This window comes from Takifugu flavidus, chromosome 12, assembly GCF_003711565.1.
Source record: "Takifugu flavidus isolate HTHZ2018 chromosome 12, ASM371156v2, whole genome shotgun sequence".
NCBI lineage: Eukaryota > Metazoa > Chordata > Actinopteri > Tetraodontiformes > Tetraodontidae > Takifugu > Takifugu flavidus.
In genome coordinates this window covers 10,783,309-10,804,396 of record NC_079531.1, presented here as the reverse complement: position 1 = coordinate 10,804,396, position 21,088 = coordinate 10,783,309, and the positions used below count along the sequence as shown (strand labels likewise).

Sequence of the window (21,088 nt, the reverse complement as noted above, 5' to 3'; positions counted from 1 at the left end):
GATTTTTTTTTTTCTTTCAAGATCTGCAAAACAAATCCTGAACCCCAGCAGGTTACAGCTGAACTGGGTTGTTGAAAATATATTTACATAATACATTACTAATATTCTCTATATATAGTATACAAATTTGCTTATCCGGTTCTTTTCATACACACCTGGTTTGCTCTGTCTCAATTAGTCAAGTTTGCGCCAATTTTAGTTGCAACATTACGTAATTTTACCGTATAATATTACGGACCAACAGCTCCCCCTGTTGGTGTTTACCGGGAGTTACAAATGCTGCGACGCACAATCGTTTAAAGGCTCGAATAAGATGATTACACCCGTTTTCGTTTTTATTCATTGAATACTTTTGGTTTATAAGCATTTTCAATAATTCTTTCAAAGCAGCTGCATCTCGAAATCTGGTTTGGTGAAACTCACAACATATATCAACACATACAAATTGCACGTTTATAACAACATGAAAAACAGACTAATTAGGTGTAGGACAAACAAGATTAGCGCAAGCATTTCCAACGTCAAATATTGGCCATAGGACCTAACACTAATGTAGATTTTACATAGTATAATATTTCAGCACTATTTTTTTTTAAAAAAAAGTCCAGCAATCAAATCAAACATTACATTCAATTAATACTACATTCATAAGATACAAATAATTATCTTTGAACCAACACAAAAAAAATGGCAACTGGATAGCAGTTCATGTGGGAAAACTTAAAATACTGCGTATTCTGTGCAAAATGATCTGTGATTAAATAATGCAATCGAATGTATTTCAAGTAAAAACAAATGAAGAAATACACATTAACATTCAACACAACTGGCTAACTCGACAGAAGATATAAAAGTGGTTTTACAGACAATATATAAAATATGAAGTGACTTATTTAATACCAATCGAGGTTCTGCCAGTGCAGCTGAAGTTTTTGTGCTTGTGGTTGCAAGAGACAACAGTCTCAGAGAGAAACGTCTCAAGAAGACGTTACAAGCAGGACAGAGTGGCGGTCAGGACATTTTCTTATGTCACTGTGGTTTAGAAATTCCATTTCTGTCCATGAAGTCTTTGAGCCTTGTGGGAAAATCGGTCATCACCCCTGTTGCACCTAGGTCAAATGCCCTCTGAAAGTCCTCCTCATCATTAAGCACCCAAATGTAGACCTGGAATCAGACGCGTGCGCAGAAGGGATATCAGTTTCCAGCAAAGACAAGGCTAGAAATGGTGTAAAGGGTTTAAAAGCAGAGTCGTACCTGGATGCCTCGGTCTGTCAGGTGCTTAAACAGAGATTTCCTCATCAGCAAACTGCAGGACAGAAAACAAAACCCTCATCTAAGGAAGTAGTGTAACGTTTGATGCAGCTGTAAACAAGACATATGGATAAAAGTAGACGTTTTTTCCACGTGGCTTACATGTCAGCCAGCCAGATGAGGAGTCGCTGTCTTCTATTTAACCTGTTAGGACCCCGAAGCCTACAGAAAGAATTGTAAAGCGTGTATTAAAATTGTGTAAACACTGGGGTATTTTAAAGAAACAAATACTTTTCCTAATGTGATAAACATCTGTAAATATTGTCAGACTAATGTCAAACTACTCTGGACTCTGAAGTACAATAAAGACTAAATTTGTTTGATCACCTTCGGAGTGCAGTCATGCATTTATCTAGTTTACTCTGTTTTTAAGATGGACGGATGTGTATCTACTTGGAGATAATGGAGGGCATGGGGATCTCCAGGAACTGCTCTTTCAGGGGGACAAAGGGCAAGAGGCCAGTGTAGAAGAGCCCCAACAACTGTAAGACCCTGGGAAGGCTGAACAGCACTGGAATACTCGGGTTCTACAAAAGAAAAAGAAAATAGGAGAAGGGACACATCTTTATTGCACCAATATTTCTAAAACGTCCATAAAAATGAACATAACCTGAACATTTATGGATGTTTCGGTTGTGCGTGTAAGACAAACAAACACACCTCTTTGTAACACTTCTTTACAATCTGGTTGCTTGAATTGCCCCAGACAGTCAGATGCTCTCTGTCATACTTAACAACCAGCTCAGAAACCTGTCAGGAAATGGAGTTATTGTCATTATTATATTATGGGATATTTTAGGATTTAATTCAACGTACTGGACGGGGCGAATGGGACGCACTTTTTTAATGAGCGTGTCGTCGTTGACTTTGATGTCTATGTTGACAGGAGTGTAAGGAAATGCCTCAAAAACCTCTCTGAGGAGGGGGATGCGGGTGTCCTCTCCCCCCTCGCAGAAACACTCTGCATAGAAAAGCACAGCAGCGTTGGTTCCGACTCACCTACGAATCCTTGCAGCCTCCATCAATAGATCAAAGAAAAGTCAACCGCATGATGCATTGATGATAAAAGTACCTCTCTGAAAGGTTACGCCCAGCTTGCACAGATATGAAGGGAGTTCCTGCGGACAAGACAAGATCAGTAAACGTGACTCCGAAAACACGACTCATGTCACCCGTAAAGCTCATCAAATGATTTCTGGCGTCACATTTCTGTGAAGTTCCTCAAAAAAAAAGACCTTTTCTTGATCAGTTGACTCAGGCGAAGATACGCGGCGAGTCAGGTGACCTGGAGCACATGATCCATCAGCCCCAAGGTGGGAAAGATGTAAGCACAGGTTCCCTCTTTGATTCCAGTCTAATCATTGTTTTTAAGCTCAAGTTACTTTTATGGTTTCAATATTTGTCCCTTTGTCTGCAGCCAAATCACAGAAGATGATCTGGGAATCACGTCAACGGGCATTTTCTCCATTCCCGGAGCTCTGCTCTGTTATTATCACTCACGGAGTAGGCCAGCTCAGAGACCCGCGTGTCCGTGCCGGTGCACCTCTCCAAGTTGGCGTCGTGTGAAACCACGACCTGTTCGTCTTTGGTCAGGTGGCAGTCCAGCTCCAGCATGTCGGTGCCCAGATCCACGGCGCTGCAGGGAAGGAGGTAAAAGGACGGCTGATGGAGAATGTCCGGCAGGGACGTGTTAAAGAGCAGCGCGAACCTCAGTAAAGTCACAGAATTTGCAGTTGACAGTTGAAGGTTCGACTCACAAAGAGTTCCCACTTCACATACACACACACTGACCACAGTCATGAGGTCGCGTCACACACACTTGCGCCACGATCCAGAAAAAACAAAGTCAGGTGAAGTTTCAACTCACTGCTTGAAAGCTGCCATGGTATTTTCCAGGTTCTCACCTGCGCCTGCAAAGTAAGACAATCTTAGAGCTGCATCTTCACCGTCGTTGGACTACTTGATAGTATGAACATGTAGCTCTTGATAGTATGAACATGTAGCTCTTAACATCCCATAGATTCAACTCTGGCAACACAGGGATGCCGTGGCCCTTAAACCAGGTACTGGTGCTTTTGGTCAGCATCTTTATAAAGCTAGGGAGCAAAAGCTAACGTGAAGCTCTCTAAAATCTGGTAGGTGCTGCGCTGACCTTTGACCTGATAGAACATGGCTCCTCGAACCATTCCCGGTGGTGGAAACTACACCGAACCAGCGGCAGCTTGGATTTTGAGCACCTCCGCTTTGCCTCCAGACAGAACCAGACTCAGAACCAGACCATTTACAGCAGGGACGTCCTTGAGGTCGGGTTTTCTGTCCTACCACCATGGATCCTACTTTACTTGGTGAAAGCATTCGGCTTGGTACGATAGAAACCCCGGCTGGATTGTGGCCCTCAAGGTCCGGGTGTGGACGCCCCTGTTTTACAGGCTCAGGGAACCTTTGTAGGTGGTTTGAGTTAATTAACTAACCACAGCGTGACACCATGAGTCTCCAAGAGCTACTTTCTGTCCCCATAAAGTGGGTCTGGGGAACTGCGGCCCATGGAAAGGTACCGACACCAAGTGCAAAGTGGTTTGCAGACTTCTGAACCCAATAATTATTGGATGTCAGCGGTAATTCAGAGCCGTTCCCAGCGAGAGGTGGCCTGTGTCAGGGCGGCCAATGCTGAGCTCATGATTCCTCCTGGATCTCATCTCTAGCCACAGCTCATAGGTGTCAGCTTTATGATCCGTCTTCCAAACGCTGTAGTCCTGTCGGTGAGCTTCACTACACCAGTCCGTAATTAATCCTGAATGCATGCAGGGATTTAACAGGAATCGGGTTTACCTGCATTCATGAGCTGTGAGTGGTCACCAAAAGGATAGGATCACTCATACCAGCAGCTGGAATTCATCTTTTCCTCTGGAGGGGTGGTTTATTTAGCCTTAAGAGATCGGGTTATGAGTTTTATATCACAGGGATGCGCCGATTTCCCTGGCAAGACGTGTTGGGTGGTATTTTCAGACCCCAGAATCTTTAAAAGTATTCATAAGTTACTTTGTATCTCATCAATGGTGCTACAATCTGATTCAAGCTATCAGTTATTTCATATGAAATCTGTGTCTGGACTCATGGAATCATTCTTGCAACACCGAACAAAGTGTCAAGGCCAAAAGGTGGATTTTTGACAGACACAGTCAAAGGAAACCCACTGACCTCCCCGATGGGAGATGTGTCTGCTGATGAAGGTCTCTTTCCTCCTCCGGTGCAGCAGACCGGGGCATTTCAACAGGAGGGCAGAGGTCAGCATGTAACCCGTTACTGTCGACAGGATATACACTGCAACACTCATCTCTGTCTGCTGGAAATACACAAACCCAACACAGCCATTAACCTACAAATGCTGAGCAGGTATTCACTGGCAATTATAGCTCGAAATGTTAGCCAGGCTAAGAATGAACGTCTTACCTTGTTTCGCTATATTGTTGTGTTTGGTGTCAGCATATGGTCGCTTCTATAGAGCAGTGGGAAAAAACGCTGTTATAAAGATAATCCAGCCTTTGAAACAGTTTGCGGTTCACTGCTGAGTGACCGGCGCTGAGTGACCTGTACGCGCATGCGCAGTAGTCAGAACTAGCTACTTCCTGCTTTCAATCTGTTTTCATTGGTCAACTCGTTACACGCGCGCACGCAGATTATATAACGTTTTTACGGCATTAACCTTTTACACAGCAGCGCAATAACAAGTTTACAAAGACGCTAATTAGTAAGTATGAAGTAAGGGGATAATGAAACAAAACTCAGCAGGTGACATATAATGCTTATTTGTACAGGGCACAGGTCATTGCCCCCATATGCTATGCAGCAAAGTCACTGAGTTATAAATTACTTTGTACTTGTAATCAAAAACAATCCAGTGTGACTATTATAACGTCTCAGTGCGTTGAAAAAAATATTTTTCCTGCATATTTTCTGGTGTTTAACCTTATCGATAGCGTTTTAATTTTTTCCTCTTGTAATTTCTGTGTGACAAACATGTGTATCGGGATAACGGACAAAACAAGGTCCTGTTAGTAGAACTTATTTTATATATTAAGAAATGTCAACTCGAAAGACTGATCTCTGATCCTATTAACCCACCATGTTATTTTTCTATTTCGTTACCACACAATACACACTCCAAGTCACAGTCAAAGTTCAATAAAGTGCAAAGTCACGGTTGAGGGAGACTTTTGTCCTCGTGTCCACGAACCGATCAACCTCTGTATTTAACTGTTTCATCCACTAGATGTCGCTAATTTGCAGCTGTTCAGCGGGAGCGCCATATGAAGCAAATACTTCCTGGTAGTCACGTTAATAAGAAGATTAATCGTTTTTTTCCCCCCCTTATAGACAAATTGCTGGAGGGATTCATCCTAGACAGGATAATCCATTTCATAAAGTCACCTTTTATAATTATCAAATACCTCCTTTAAAAGCGTTAGCTCAGAAACACCTCCAGTGCTTAAGTGTTGACTTCTGCTACATTTAAGAAGTTGGTTGTTGTGTCTATATTGGCCCTTCACTGAGCTGATGGACTCAGCCTCTGGCCCGAAGGTAGCTGGGATATTTCCAGTTGTGTATCTTATTAGCAATCAACCAATCGTGAATGAAAATGTCCTACAGAACAATGTCCAAGACAAACTGTCGCACATATGTGTCAGTCAAAGTTCACTATATGCAATAAAGTGTGTGTGCAGCTGTGGTACACACACTGAAGAAAATCACTTCCTCTGCTCCGGGACTTTTCTTTGGGAAATGTACCATTGAAACAATATTGATGTGTAAAAAAATAAGCCTGCAAAATGCTGAAGGGTTTATCGCTTCATCTGGAAGAGTGGGACCGTCTTCAAGGCGAGTATGAACAACTTCAGGTCAGTTTTATTTTGCTTGATTATACAAATAAAGGCTGGTAAGACCTACTCAGATAGAGTAATCACTCTTCTAATCCAGGAGACTCACAGATTATACCTACAGAAACTGGAGGAAATCTCACAACTACAAGACAAATGCTCCTCCTCCATTTCTATTCAGCACGAACGGCTGAAGGAGGTGCACCAAATGGTGAAACGGTAAGTTGCACTGAAATAGGTGACATGGTGCACAATGGCATCTGTGTTTGTTAAGAGTGACTGATATCAGTTAGATACATCTAGGCTATATGTAGCATATATGTTTTTTTTAACAGACTTTATTTATGTCGCCCATAAGATGCAACACAGGAGCGTCTGATGAAGATGCTAAAATCCTGGCTCAGATCACAGGAAAAATACAGACCATCCCAAGTGCTTTTGTTGAAATGGAAACTTTTCTTCCCAAGAAAAATGGGTAGCGCCCCCATTTAAAACCAATCAAACAACAACAAATAAACCTGATCTCATATTGGCAAGTTCAATTTAAATGACTACAAATATATGCAATATTGTGCAATGTTGCAGATTATACCTCCGCCTGATCCTTGGAAATGTGAATGTGACTCTTCTCAGCAAACAGGCTAAGTAATAAAAGCTTGAACTTCAGTGCTCTTAATCATTTCTGTAAATAAAACATGACTGTTTGCTCATCTTATTAAATTTTGAAACAAAGACTTGCCTACAAGGATGAGTACGAGAAGTTCAAGCTGTACCTCACCGTCCTCCTGCTGCTGTTGTCCGTTGTATGTTATTTCTTCGTGACCTACAGGTCAGTACCATCATCATCATCACATCATCATCATTATCTTTTCAATCATCTTCATCATCTAGCCACTTTAGCATCGTAGCTAGTGATTGCGCAGGTCCTAACGCAGCTCCATATGTCACTGTCTTTAGAGTTCTTGATGCAATCCTCAATTTCCTGCTCTTGTGGTTCTACTGTACTCTAACTGTCAGGGAGAGCATCCTGATTTCCAACGGCTCCAGGTCAGTCACACTCTACCAATCTCATCCTACCAAAATAAGCAAAATCGATAAATGTTTAAAAAAAAAGAGAGGAATTAGTCATTATTCAGGTAATTTTGAACTATTTTGAGATAACAATGTATTTGTTTTATAGACAGCTTAACAGAATCACCTTAAATCACATAAACATGTTAAGATATTAGTAAAAATGAGGGTTAAAAATACACAATATAGGAAGAACTATGCACAATAACGCGAATGTGAAAATATAATAATAATGTGTGGGGTAAGAAAGTGGGTTTGGAGATGTAAGGCCTAGCAGCTAGAAGATTTAACTCCAACCGAGCGGATGATGGGATGGAAAGGAAGGGAGCAGGACTGGACTAGAGTTTAGGAGAGGATGAGGGTGTTTCTAAGCTCTCAGTGGGGTTTGATGAGCAAGATTATGCCAGAGCAGCAGGCAATTAAGGCGTTTGAGGAGTGGACAGAGTTATTAGATCTAAAAAGATAAAAATATTTGCTTATTGAGCGTCATTGATTGATTTTTTATTGTCTTCTATGGCATTGAAAATGCTCAACATGCTGTTTCAGTATCCAATATCTTGTCTTCTGAAACCTAGAATCAAGGGCTGGTGGGTTTTTCATCACTACATTTCAGCATTTCTGTCTGGCGTCATGCTGACATGGTGAGTGGAGGAGAGGAAACACCCAAGACAGCAACTATGAGAAATGATGTTGCAGTAACCATAGTGATCGCTCTTTTCTTTGACTCTTAAGGCCAGATGGGAGCCAGTACAGGACATTTAGGAACCAGTTCCTGGCCTATTCTTTCTACCAAAGTGAGCTGAGATGATTTTAAATACCCACATTACTCATCTTTGATAAGTAAAAGCAAATGCTGTTAATATTCATGCTCCAATCCTCTTAGGTTTTGTTCAGTGTTTGCAGTGTTACTATCAGAGCGGCTGTCTCTATAGACTACGATCCCTTGGAGAGAGACACAACTTGGATCTAACCGTGGGTGAGATAAACCGTTCAAATGCACACAACAAAAGCACAATTACAAAGCTAAATATTTACTCCCCATTGGAAAAAGTATCTAAAAGTCACCATTTGGTCAAATTTAAGATGTCATTCACTATTCCTATGGATAGGTAATCACTATTATAAATGTGGAAAATGGCTAAATATCAAGGCGTTGGCCAGAATATTACTCTTGATAATGCAGAATTAAGATGCCCCTGGCATTAAAAAGAGTGAAAAAAACCCAAAAAACCCATTAAATATTTGACAAGCTGGATTTTAGCCATGTCTGCTTTGCCCAAGGCAAACTGTTCCTAAAGGGAGCAGACAAAGTGTGGCTCACTAATCTGTGTACTCTGGCTGAGAGAGACAGGTTAAATTTGCCCTGGATAACATCACAGGGGTAACATAAGAGTATTCCAGCATCCCCTGAGTGCTGTAAATTTAAGTAAAACCAGCTAAATTAAAAAAACAAAACAAAGCAAAAGCATAGATGTGTGTGAGAAACTGGGTGTTTTTAAACACAACTCTGATTTCAGAGGGATTTCAGTCATGGATGTGGAAAGGGCTGACATTTCTCTTACCATTCATATTTTTTGGTCATGTGAGTAGACTCATGATTAGTTGCTCAGCTCTCGTTTATAGAAATGACTTCTTCTTTTTTTTGCAAGGTAATGGTACGCCTTCAACTTTACACTAATTGGACTTTTTTAATCTTCTTTGGTAGTTCTGGCAGTTTTTCAACAGCCTGTCTCTGTTTAAAATGGCTCGAGACCCCGACTGTAAAGAATGGCAGGTCAGTGCCTTCAGGACGCTCAACTAGTTGAACTTTTAGTGTCATTTGCTGACAGTGTGGTCATTCATTGATGTAGTCACTGAAATGACTTCAATAAGCTTTTATGTTAACTCACAGAGTGCCTTGTGTGTTTTAATTCTAGGTTTTGATGTGCGCCCTCTGTTTTCTTGTCCTATTCATGGGAAACTTCTTCACCACTGTTGCTGTGGTCCACCAGAAGTTCAAGAACGGCAATCAGAGATTAAAACGACTGTAATAACAATGAAATGTATCGTAAATATTTTTCTCTGGAGTGAAAATCTGTCTTTATTGCCCTCTCCAATGTTATTGTAATTTCACACAGGTAAATACAGAACGATTAAAGACTTCCATGATGGGAGTGAAATATTTTGTGTGTCTAAAAATCATTTTGTAGCTTTGATGCTTGAATAAAAAGTTTTTAGAATTACTTACCAACTTTTACCAAGCACTGACTTCTAAGAATGCAAGAAATACAATCTCAAGAAACAAATACAGCCAATCCAAGAGTGATTTCATTACCTTCACTCATCATCACTTAGTTATATTATAGTAGTACCAATCTATAGTATCTACCTTCAGATAAAGCATCATCAATGTCTATCCTCTTAAGTAGTAATTCCTACAACTACATAAATCAGAGTGCTTTAATATATGGTAAGAATTATTTGATATATTTAGAATACATAAATTCAATGTGAATCATGGCCTTGTAATCAGCAAATAAATTTCCAAATGAGTTTTAAAAAATATACCCCCCCTCACTTCCATTTCATTTCGTAAAGTAAAGATGCACAAATTCTTTAGCTCGACACAGTGTCAGACATAATAACTTCCGCCGAGCCAGCTTTCTTGGTTTTATTACATAACAATGACCCTTCACATATACAACGGAGATGATTATTTATTTATGGGAGTAACATACGTGCTCACGGGTGCAATTAGGTAATGCAGGGTGGACCGGTCCACATGAGACACGTGACCGCGGCATACAGAACTGTAAGTTCTTTGTTTTTAACCGGGTATATTTCAGACCTTTTTTCGGAATATATATTGAATATATATTGTTTTTATATTTCAAGCAGACATAAAATATCCGCGCATTTAATGCACTTACAAGTTAGGAATAAAAGAGCACCCCCTTAGTTAGGCTGCACTTGGTTTGATCCCACATGGCGTTAAGTTTCCTTCCGCGTTGAGCGGCGCTTGTGTGTGGGCACGACACGAACTGGGGAGGCCGAGGTAAGGACCTAACTATTATCCGCGATATCGCTTTGCGTCGAATTAAAGTGTGACATTTTGCGAGAATTATATGCCAGCTCTCGTAGGTTCACATAGAAAATCAACACTCCGGGTAAAGAGGAAGTAGAAGAACTTCCCCTACGAAAGTGCGGATTCCCAACCAGCTCAGTCACAATAAGGTTAGACATAGTTATCTTCATCTTAGTCCTGTGTGAGTTAAATTGCTTTATCCATCATGGCATTTGTACGGGATGTTTAAAATCGCCGGTTTCCTTCTTAAAACCTGCTGCTATGACAGCGGCAGAGTCGTGTAACAATGTAATAGGCTTCGTCGGCCGTCCCTCAGCTTTTATTCTGTCATGTTTGCAGGGTTAAAGGAGCTAAACTGCCCTGGTTACTTTGCCAGCGGTTATTTTGCCAGCCAACAGTGATTGTGTTCACATGACTGAAGATGAACCCTTGTTCCTCTCACCCACAGCGAAACGTGCTAAATATGCTAATTTAATAACTTCTTAAAGTAAACAGTCCATCAGCGTAACATAAGCTTTGTTTCTAACAGCGATCCCCACCTCTGAATTACGTCACAATCATAATATTAATGAATAATAAGTTTTAATTCGGTTAAGGCCGCGATTTTAATTACATTGATGACCTGTGGGTCAACATCCTTTTTAATAGACTTGGAAAAAGGTTGAATAAGTCAAATGTTGCCTTACAGCTTTATTATTTAACGTTTAGTGCAGTGCCTTTTGTATTTAGTGCCTATAATGGTTTTATTTAGGAACTTATCTACTGTCATTGATGCAACTCGGGCTGATAAATCACTGATTATTTTGGAAGGTATTTCCTAACTTCCGTGAACCGTAGTGAGAGTTCACAGCTGGGATCACACAGAGCCTTTTTTTAAATTGTGAAATGATCATTTTGCCACACAGGGAGCCGCCTCACATGTATGAAGTCTAAGTGGTTACGTTCTGATACCCTGCAACACCCGCCAACAGCTGTCTTAGCATGGGGCGGCTTGCATACATCCCTACAACATATAGGAGCTTTAAAATAAATGTATATGATTGCGTTGAACTCGCTGGGATGTGAGCATTCATGGGATGTTTTCATATCCATGGCCCTATCACATCCCTTAAAATGCTCCATGAAAAAAAGAATTTCAAAGTCAGGTCCTTCACTTGGCCTCTTTTTATACTCCTTCAAGCTTCTCTGAAGCAAAGTAAATCTCTTTTTTTCTTTGTAGGATCCTTAGATAATAAACATGGATGCTGAGACCACCACTGAGAGCACACCCTTGGGGGAGGAAGTGGAGCCTCTTTTCAGCAACCTGGACATCTTTCTCTTTTCCTTAATTGTAGGCATTGTTATTTATTGGTTCATGTTCCGCAAGAAGCCGGAGCCTGTCCCCGAATTCAAAAAGATAGAAACACAGTGAGTATCTATTGAGCGCCACGGCCGGACATTATCTTCAGTAGTAACAACTACGTATTCGAACATTCTACATCTTTTATTATATTTCACCTCCGGCTGGGTATTGTTAAGCTTTTAAGTGTTCTTTAATTTATCCTTTGTGGTCTGAGTGAATTGAAAGTTTTTCGTAGTTGGAAGAAATGCAACACTGATATTTTCTTATTAAAATTGATTTTAATATCATCTATTTGTTATGGTACTGTGAATGAAAGTGCGTCTCTGAGCCAACATTCACGTTTTACCACTTGTTAAGAAGTGACCGGGCGTACTGACATTTGACACTGTTTCCCCAATTGCAATTTTGCTCTAAAATCAATTTACTCTATAATAGAACAGCGTGTAATTTAACTTTGGACATCCGCCCTCCGCCGCTGCCTTTCTGCGGAGCGTGACCACCTGACGCTTCATTATCTGCCTTTCTAACTTTGCACTGGACTCGTGTTTGTGTAGCGTAGCGACGTTGCAGCTAAAGCTCCTACGGTTGTTTACTCCAAACTCACTAAAAGTAGTTTGCCCGTTTCACTGGAGACCTGTTTCACAGCAACACTACTTACAATGCGTCTGTGAAGCTGCCACATGGTTCCTACTGCTAACGTAGCATAGCAGGAAAAAGAGTAGGTTTGGGCGAGGAGTGCACACCTTCAACTCTGATTTGACAGGCAGTGACCTTTGTTTTTGCTTTCTTGTCAGTGTTCTTTTACACAGTTTGTACTCGCTGTGCCCCTCTCTGAATGCCCATTCCGTCTCCGCCTGTGTCCCCTCCCCTCCGCAGCTACCAGTGACTGCAGAGGCCCGGCTGAGTTTATGCAGACTCTCCTGCCATTGGCCACATTTTAGTCCCTCCCCAACCACACACGGGTCTTTAGGGTTACCAGAGTGAAAGACAGAGCTTGGCCTCACCCAAACGTGCCTTTTGTCCCAAGTCTATCTCGGAATGTCGAAATTCAAAAAGGATAATCTTGGGTGAAAGTTGGAGATTGGCTAGAAAGGGAAGTAACCTCTGACCCCCTGTGCTGCCTTAGGGGGGAAAGGGACAGGGAGCGTAAAGCAACACCAGACGGCCTCCTCTTCTGGGAGCTGTGATTACCTAACTGTTAAAAGGGGTGTAGCCTTCAGTCTTTCCTGTGATTTTGTATTTGGCCCTGAACCTAGGTTCTGGACAGAAACCTAATAGGGCTCCAAGCTCCTTTTGTGAGCCTTTTCCAAAGGTGGGAAGCTGAGGCAGAAGACAAGCAGCTCTTTGTTTGCTTCTTTTTTTCTTCCCGTTTTCGTGTTCCTGGTATTTGTGTCTCTGTTCTGTCCGCGTGCGTGCTCATTCGGCTGGACAGCTGTCACAAATTGAATCCTTTTATGATAAATGAGGTTGCCATAGCAGTGATATCCCCCACTGCTTCAATGTGGGCGGAGAATAGTCAGGGGGAAAAAATACCATTCAGAACCCCCACCAACAGGCTGTCGCTACAAACCATTGGCCTTTTAAGATTGTTTTTTTGGTTCCAGCCCAGAGTGAGGAAGAGGGGACAGACATGCAGAGTGTTCTCAGTGTTTTTCATGAGTCAAAATTGTGTGGCAGCTCTGCTACATTTTATGGGAAAGTCAGTTTCCCACCATTGTGTCCTCATTGGTTGCCAGATACTGGCAGAGCTTTGTGTGAATGTGTGTGCGGGGAACAGACGCTGCTTATTACAGAGAGCGGTGCAGGCAGAGAGGAAGGGTTACGATCGTCTCAGAGCTTCTACGGTCGAGGAGGACAGCTGCTGAAACTGTCTAGCTCCTGTTTGGACTAGGTTTATGCCCTTTTTTCGTGGTGGTGGTGCGCTGCCATCCTGGTTTTTTTAAAGTGTGGCGGTTCCAGGTGTGGTCTTCGCCTCTGGAGTGAGTGGCAGTAGTGAGCAACAGGGTTACATGCCATGGGCTGCGTGTTCTCCCTCCCAGAGGATAGGACAGATGCTGCTAAAAGGTCAGTAAAACAGTTACATTTATCTCTCCCTCTTTGGCTAAGAAGGAGAAACGAGTCTCAAAGGGTTGCACGCAATTGCGCTCTACTTGTTTGCTCGACTTCATCAGACTTTGTGGTCTGTTTTATAGTGCCGGAGCTTTGACTCCGATTTAGCGGCTAACCTTGTCACTGTTTGTTGTCATTTTTCTGTTTTTGTTTATTGACGAGACGCTAAATAGTTTTGAAGACCAATTTTCCCCGTAGGTTATGTAACAGATGCTGGTGAAATCGGTTTGACGACAAATTTCTGAGCCTTGCAACAAGGTCTCCGCATGTTTTTGGTTAAAATGTTGACACCGTTGTCGTGGGTGGCCTGTTTTGTCGTGAGTCACAGGATACCAGCGTAATGTTTTATTTAATTTCCTCGGGCATCTTTAAGCCTCAGATCTGGTTAGATGTCTTGATGTCATTTATTGTAACAGCAGAGATCACCTCTGATTGTCGGTGATGTAAGCATTATTGTTAGAAACATGAATTATTACCCGCTCGAGATAAAATATCATGCAGAATGAAATGGGGGGAAATGAGATCTCAGGCTGATCCAGCTTGTTGTGGCTTCTACCTGCCTGTATACACTGGAACACTCTGGGCATGGCCCTGATGAGGCGATGGATGTTCTCAGGCATCTCCTCCCAAACCTGCATCATCACGCAGTGGTTGACGCAAAACTCAATGTCCCAGAGTTGCCTTGTCAACGGCATCGATGCCTTCCAGGAGCTGCTGACACACTCCAGCAACGTGAGGCCTGGCGTCGTCACGCAGCAGGAGGTCCAAGAGCCTTCTCCATCTCCCTGAATCTTCTCCCAAATGTGTCTAGACTCCCGCGTCCCTCAGGTCTCCCCAGTGTGAAGAGATCACGGTCCCCGCTGTGGCGTTCTCTGGGTGGGATGGTCTCGTTTTGGGCATTTCTCATCCTTTTCCTCCTCCAAAAGAGCAAAGTGTCAGGTTCCAACGGCGTGGTTGCCCTCCTACCCTCTGCTCCACGCCACGTGGTGCACCGGCCAGAGACGATAAATTGTAGCCGCCACCTGGAACCCATTTCTTAATAGCTTGACGCATTTTAGGCCTAGGCATGTGTGTAAAACACCAGTGGGGGTAGGTTAATTCTGTGTTTTGGCATAGGAAGAAGGTAGCTAGGCTAAAAAAGAGTTGGGTCAGGCTTCTTTAGAGGCACAAGCTTTTATGGCAAGTGGAATGGACTCCACTCACCTGAACTCTGTACACTGCAGCGTTATATATTGACAGTATATTAATCCATTTAATCCATTGTGACGTCTTTTCGGGAGCCTTGTGATGTGTTTTACATGATCCACTCAGACCTTTATTCCTCTTAAGTGGTCTTTCCTTTGATTCGGCTCTCCAAATGAGCCGTGTGCCCTTCTTTCTTCAGCAACCCTGTGATTCTTTTCATCCAGTCCTGAACACCAGCTTCAACTGGGAAATTCTAACTACCGTGTAATAATTGGGAAATAACAGTTGTTACTTGTCTGTGAATATAAAGCACTGTGGTTTATATCGTCAGACCTGCCCTAATTGTGCTGACGTCTTGTCTTCCTCCCCCTCAGAGCACCTTCCACAAGGGAGACCAGTTTCATTGAGAAAATGAAGAAAATGGTGAGTGAGTTTAAGTGGTTTGTGAAAATCTCTCCTTTACTTAATGTGATAAATACATTAAAAGTTAATTTGTGTAGTCTGTAACGTAATCTCTTTGTTTTCTCTACTGTTTGTAGCCTTTAGCTCTTAAAATCCTGCATATATAGAGCTTTTGATTCGGAACCCGCTTGTTTTGCTGTAAAATAAGACAAAGAAATAGTGACAAAAAAGTAAAACTTTGGATGGAGGTTTGGTTGATACTCAACTGGCACCATATGAAAGTTCTCACAAAAACAGGAGCAGATGGAGCTCCATGGGGCTATTTCCTTGTTACAAACGCTGTGACGGGTAGCAAATTTACAGAGCTAGCGGGTTTATTTTAGCCTGCAGACTTTTAGAAAACGGATCTGAATCTCTTGTTTGTTTGTGTTTGTTACCAGGGCAAGAACATTATTGTTTTCTATGGCTCCCAGACGGGAACAGGAGAGGAATTTGCTAATCGGCTGTCTAAAGATGCTCAGCGGTATGGAATGAAAGGCATGGCAGCTGACCCAGAGGAGTACGATATGGTAAATTCACAAAGAATTCATCACCAGCGTGATGTCCAAATACATACACAATATTATTGTATCTATTTTGGCAAAATAGGTGAACAAAATAAAATCTTGCGACGTATTTTTAAAAATGTACTTAGAACTTGACTTTTTTTAGATCAATAACGATGTTTGTGGGATGTTTCAGGCGGAGTTGGCTCGCCTGTCCGAGATCGAAAACTCTCTTGCCATATTCTGCATGGCGACGTACGGAGAAGGAGACCCGACCGACAACGCCCAGGACTTCTATGACTGGCTGCAGGAGAATGACGATGAAGACCTCTCTGGACTCAACTACACCGTCAGTCTGAATTTATTTGTTATTACACATGCTTCAAAACGTGCCTGTTTAAGATTTTAAAAGGGCAAAAGTAAATAGTGTGTTTAGATTTTACAGAAAATCTAAATGAGACTTCTGGACACATTCGCTTTTCCTTCATTTATGCTGCATAAAAATGTGTTTTAAATCATCTTCTAGGGTAATTAGGCAAGAAATCGGCTGTAGTTCCCAAATTCTTGCTGTGTGCTATCTTCAGGTATTTGCTTTGGGGAACAAGACCTATGAACACTACAACGCCATGGGAAAATACGTTGACAAAAGACTGGAAGAACTTGGGGCCAAACGCATCTTTGACCTCGGCTTAGGAGATGATGATGGCAAGTGAGTGTGGCTAAAGAAATGATCTCTACGAGCCTGTAATAGACGCTAATAGAACAGGTGCTTTGTCTTCAGCAAACGGGCATTTTAAAGTACTTACTACTGACAGTTTTTCCCCTTCATTTCAGCCTTGAAGAAGATTTTGTTTCATGGAGAGAGCAGTTCTGGCCGGCAGTATGCGAGCACTTTGGAGTGGAGCCCTTAGGAGATGAATCAAGGTGAGTTAATCCAGTTAATACAAGCAGGCGTCTCAGTGGTCAGTACTTGAGCTAACATCTTAGCATTGTCTTTGTCATTTGAAAGGTGGATTTGATATGATGTCCATGTTAAGCAGAAATATAATTATGCCTTTAAAAAAGGGAGGGGGATTAATGTAAATTTAGATCAGCAAAGATTTCTGTCCTTCATAAACATCAACATATGCGTGTCACATAAGCATTAGCACCGTAATTAGCCAAGTAGGCTCTCGCATCTCTCATAATTTGTGTTATGTCTGCGGAGATTAATGGCCAGTTATTTTTTTCTTGCAGCATACGGCAGTACGAGCTGAAGGTGCACACTGATATTAACATGAACAAGGTGTATAGTGGAGAGATCGGGCGTCTGAAAAGTTTTGAGGTCCAAAAGCCGTAAGTACTGAAGAACTCATGACAGCACCTTGTTAAGTGTTTGTGTTAGCTGTAGCTCTGCCCCCTAGTGGACATCTTGTTTTTTCTTTTTCTGTGGTTTAATTTCTGCATTCAAATATTGCTTTTGTCCGCTTTAGACCCTTTGATTCAAAGAACCCTTTCCTGGCCCCAGTCACTGTCAACCGCAGGCTTAACAAAGGTGGCGAGAGACACCTCATGCACCTGGAACTGGACATAACAGGCTCCAAAATCAGGTCAGTTTGGTTGTCTCTCATCTCCTGTAAATGTTTCATGGCTCAAGGTCACGTTTTGGTTGTATTTTCAGGTACGAGTCGGGAGACCACGTTGCCGTTTTCCCCACAAATGACTCAGCACTGGTGAACAAGCTGGGACAAGTCCTTGGAGTTGACCTTGATGTCGTAATCTCTCTCAACAACCTTGATGGTACAGCGCTGAATCCACACAAGGACCTTGAGCTCATGTGTTGTCACGTATCTGAGCGTGCAGGATCGCCTCATTTAAACTGATGTGAATTGCACGCTATTATCTCTGTATACCCATGTTTATCACGCAAAAGTCATGACAGAGACGGGTCATTAATTTCTTTGAGAATGTTCTCATGGTCGTATACTGAATAACAAAGAGGACTTTTAATGGATTATTACTTGAGTCTGTAAAATATGCCTTAATTGTTTGTTTGTTTTTCCAGAGGAGTCCAATAAAAAGCACCCTTTTCCCTGCCCCACCACCTATCGCACGGCTCTCACGCACTACTTGGACATCACGCAACCGCCTCGCACGAACGTCCTCTATGAGCTGGCGCAGTACGCCACCGATAGCAAAGACCAGGAGAATCTGCGCAAAATGGCCTCCTCCTCACCCGAGGGCAAGGTCTGTGGCACCTGTGCAGGGTGTGGTGTTACAATGAAGGGTTTAGACATGGAAGTTAAAGGTTTTTATGGACTATAGCGACGCATATGTTGGCATATGCCTACCTGGAGTGCACGGTGTTTCTCCTCTAATTGTTTCTGGGACGTTCAGTTTATTTTTTTTCTTTATTTTTGCAGTCACTCTACCAGAACTGGGTGTTGGATGCCTGCAGGAACATTCTGGCCATCTTGGAAGACATGCCTTCTTTGAGGCCTCCTATTGACCATCTGTGTGAGCTTCTACCTCGTCTCCAAGCTCGCTATTATTCCATTGCCTCCTCCTCTAAGGTAACTTAGGACTTTTAATTCAGACACGTCTCGGTAACTTAAATTAATCCAATTCATTGAAGCGGTTGTCGTTTTATCCCTGTGGAGGCCTTCGAGAACTAACAGCTGCCGCTTAAAGGTCCCCTTTGGAAGGATATCTGTTTCCGTGTGGTTTATTTCCTGCTTGTCACAATTCCTGATTATCATTTTCCTCCTTTCTGAAGGTTCACCCCAACAGTATCCATATCTGTGCAGTCGTGGTGGAGTACCAAACAAAGACCGGCCGCCTTAACAAGGGAGTTGCCACCAACTGGCTGAAGAACAAACTGATATCTGATAACGGCCACAAGTCCATGGTTCCCATGTATATCCGAAAGTCCCAATTCCGGCTGCCCTTCAAGGCCACCAACCCGGTGCTCATGGTCGGCCCTGGGACGGGCATAGCTCCCTTCGTGGGCTTTATCCAAGAGAGAGGCTGGCTCAAGGAACAAGGTTTGTTTGTCCTTGAGGGGGTCAAAGTCCTTGAGATGGTTCATATTTTTCTGCCCGTTCTTGGTTGCAGTAAAATGTTGGCATAAAATATCTGAACAACCATAAAAGAAGGTGTAAAGGTTATTTTATTATTTGTTATTTATGGATACGTTTTTAAATAAATAGTCAGGTCATTGTGGATACAGGTATAAGTACGATGACACAAAACATAGAACTTTTTCATGTTTGCTCAGGTTTTCAGATTTGCTCAGAATAGGTTTTTTTTGCAATGTTCCAATTTTTCTGTGCTTTTTTCCCCTATTTATAGGGAAGGAGGTTGGAGAGACTGTGATGTATTTTGGCTGCAGACACAAGAATGAAGATTACCTTTACCAGGAGGAATTGGAAGAAGCGGAGAAGAATGGTGCACTGACGCAGCTGAATGTTGCCTTCTCCAGAGACCAGGAACACAAGGTGGAGTTGACCCACTCTTTTTAGGCATCTGAACTGGGCTGCATGCAGGAGTCAGCTTTCAGAATAAACTGATGAGCTAAGTTGTCATCTTCATGAATTGGTTCTTTTTTCTTTTAAAGGTCTATGTGCAGCATCTGCTAAAGGCCAACAAGGAGCATGTGTGGAAGTTGATCCATTCAGAAAATGCTCACATCTACATCTGTGGGTAAGTTGACAAACGAAACACCGGTGTTGGTTGAATTTGTCTCAGCGTTGGTCAAACGCCAAACCCACCCTCAGGATTTCTTTTCCATTAACCACACATTGTTGATGATGTGTTATTAGCGATGCCAGGAACATGGCCAAAGATGTACAGCTGGCCTTCTACGAGATAGCAGAAGAGCAGGGAGAAATGACGCGGAGCCAGGCCACAGATTACATCAAGAAACTGATGACCAAGGGACGCTACTCGCAGGACGTCTGGAGTTAAACGACCTCGGGTTCTGTAGCAGTTGCAATATTCAACTGAAGATTATGCTTCTTTTTTTTTTTTTAAACCTTTTGTCGTCTTTTATCACAGTAGAATATATATATATATGTGCGTGTGTGTACATATATGTGCATGTACATGAGAACCATCAAGAACTACAGGTAGCAAGATGGTAAGCCCTACCTCTGCAGGTTTTGTTAGTAAGCCCACTAAATTTAATAAATATAGTTGCCGTTGAAGTCAAACCTGCCAGGTGTGTTTCAAGTGAAGAACTCTCTAGTTTTGTTTACTTGCAGGTCTGCACACTTGTGATATATTATCATAATGTCAATAGGGTTGAGTGGTTCCCTTTGTCACCTGATGAGAGCTCTCTTTATGATCCAACATTTTAAAGGGTTTACGACACAGACTGGCTGCACCAAAACTTAAGATGCACAAAGTAATAATCGGAGGTTGGACATTTCAAACCTACGTGGATAAACAACTCTCCCGCAGTAAACACTCATCAAAGTCGATGCTTTGTAGGTGTCACGCCGTGATGGATCGTTTCGATCATTCGTGGTAGTTATGTTGACCTTTTTAATGAGAGGTTTTTCCTCTTATGCATGTACTACTTTTGATTTTATTCAATAACACTGATATCTTGAGCCAGTTGCAAAGGATGCCATCTTTTCAAGATATAATGTATGTTTTTTATTTCTCATTAAAGCCTATCTTTAAATGGACTGGAAATGGAATTGGGAGGAATCGTATTTTTATAAAAATTCTGAAATATTTTAAATGATCCTCAAACCTGACTCCCCATCCCCGAAAAGGCAGTTCACTTTTATATGCATTAGACAGTACTTGGATTTGTTATATGGCAGCAAAATGTATGTTCATTGTTTAAATATATCTATATACATATGCATTATTGCGTGGAAACAATGTGTGAAACATTTTCAGTGCCTTTTTAACACTGCCTTATATGTTGACATTAAAGTCAGATGTTTTATTCTCTTTGTAAAATGCATTCCTTCCATGTTTATATTGTGATGGAAAACCACTTTACCCCATATTGTCAGCTTTCTTTCAGCTTATTGTGGAATTATTTGACTTTAATGGAAATTTTGGATGAATAAACTTGAATAAATTGTCAATCATGGTGTCACTAATTGCGTTTGAGTAACTTTGACAACTGATAACCAGTATAGTAATGGAAATACACTCACAAGAGAGCCAAAAATATGGAAAATCAATA

The 21,088-nt window shown here is 41.9% G+C and overlaps 3 protein-coding genes across 10 annotated transcripts; 2 read left to right on the top strand and 1 right to left on the bottom strand.

Moving 5' to 3' along the window:
* Window positions 1-322: 322 nt before the first annotated feature.
* On the bottom strand, window positions 323-4,914 carry gdpd1 (glycerophosphodiester phosphodiesterase domain containing 1). Of its 4 annotated transcripts, none has more exons than XM_057049473.1 (11): window positions 4,762-4,914; window positions 3,464-4,654; window positions 3,179-3,221; window positions 2,812-2,947; window positions 2,384-2,429; window positions 2,151-2,272; window positions 1,972-2,061; window positions 1,705-1,838; window positions 1,414-1,473; window positions 1,255-1,306; window positions 323-1,164 (listed from the first exon to the last, which is right to left on the bottom strand). In XM_057049473.1, the coding sequence occupies exons 2-11, from the start codon at window positions 3,495-3,497 to the stop codon at window positions 1,030-1,032; spliced, it is 852 nt and encodes a 283-aa protein (XP_056905453.1). In that variant the 5' UTR covers window positions 3,498-4,654; window positions 4,762-4,914; the 3' UTR covers window positions 323-1,029. The 4 variants fall into 4 exon arrangements, with proteins under 4 accessions (XP_056905453.1, XP_056905454.1, XP_056905451.1 ...); XM_057049474.1 differs by having other exon boundaries at window positions 4,141-4,654; XM_057049471.1 differs by having other exon boundaries at window positions 4,510-4,654; window positions 4,762-4,913.
* A 7-nt stretch (window positions 4,915-4,921) lies between these two features.
* Window positions 4,922-9,412, top strand: LOC130534860 (ion channel TACAN-like). Of its 2 annotated transcripts, XM_057049468.1 has the most exons (12): window positions 5,001-6,206; window positions 6,286-6,404; window positions 6,544-6,660; window positions 6,771-6,830; window positions 6,919-7,014; window positions 7,143-7,232; window positions 7,832-7,897; window positions 7,989-8,050; window positions 8,140-8,232; window positions 8,774-8,838; window positions 8,962-9,030; window positions 9,173-9,412. In XM_057049468.1, exons 1-12 carry the CDS (start codon window positions 6,138-6,140, stop codon window positions 9,284-9,286), a joined length of 1,020 nt encoding a protein of 339 aa, XP_056905448.1. In that variant the 5' UTR covers window positions 5,001-6,137; the 3' UTR covers window positions 9,287-9,412. The 2 variants fall into 2 exon arrangements, with proteins under 2 accessions (XP_056905447.1, XP_056905448.1); XM_057049467.1 differs by having other exon boundaries at window positions 4,922-6,404.
* Window positions 9,413-10,229: 817 nt separating this feature from the next.
* On the top strand, window positions 10,230-20,987 carry porb (P450 (cytochrome) oxidoreductase b). Of its 4 annotated transcripts, none has more exons than XM_057049464.1 (17): window positions 10,230-10,290; window positions 10,377-10,469; window positions 11,540-11,727; window positions 15,331-15,379; window positions 15,799-15,927; window positions 16,100-16,252; window positions 16,488-16,612; window positions 16,738-16,827; window positions 17,140-17,238; window positions 17,376-17,492; window positions 17,564-17,682; window positions 17,948-18,129; window positions 18,306-18,455; window positions 18,659-18,926; window positions 19,234-19,379; window positions 19,499-19,584; window positions 19,704-20,987. In XM_057049464.1, exons 3-17 carry the CDS (start codon window positions 11,558-11,560, stop codon window positions 19,846-19,848), a joined length of 2,028 nt encoding a protein of 675 aa, XP_056905444.1. In that variant the 5' UTR covers window positions 10,230-10,290; window positions 10,377-10,469; window positions 11,540-11,557; the 3' UTR covers window positions 19,849-20,987. The 4 variants fall into 4 exon arrangements, with proteins under 4 accessions (XP_056905444.1, XP_056905445.1, XP_056905443.1 ...); XM_057049463.1 differs by having other exon boundaries at window positions 10,275-10,290; window positions 10,368-10,469; XM_057049465.1 differs by lacking the exon at window positions 10,377-10,469 and having other exon boundaries at window positions 10,233-10,290.
* The last annotated feature ends 101 nt before the right edge of the window (window positions 20,988-21,088 follow it).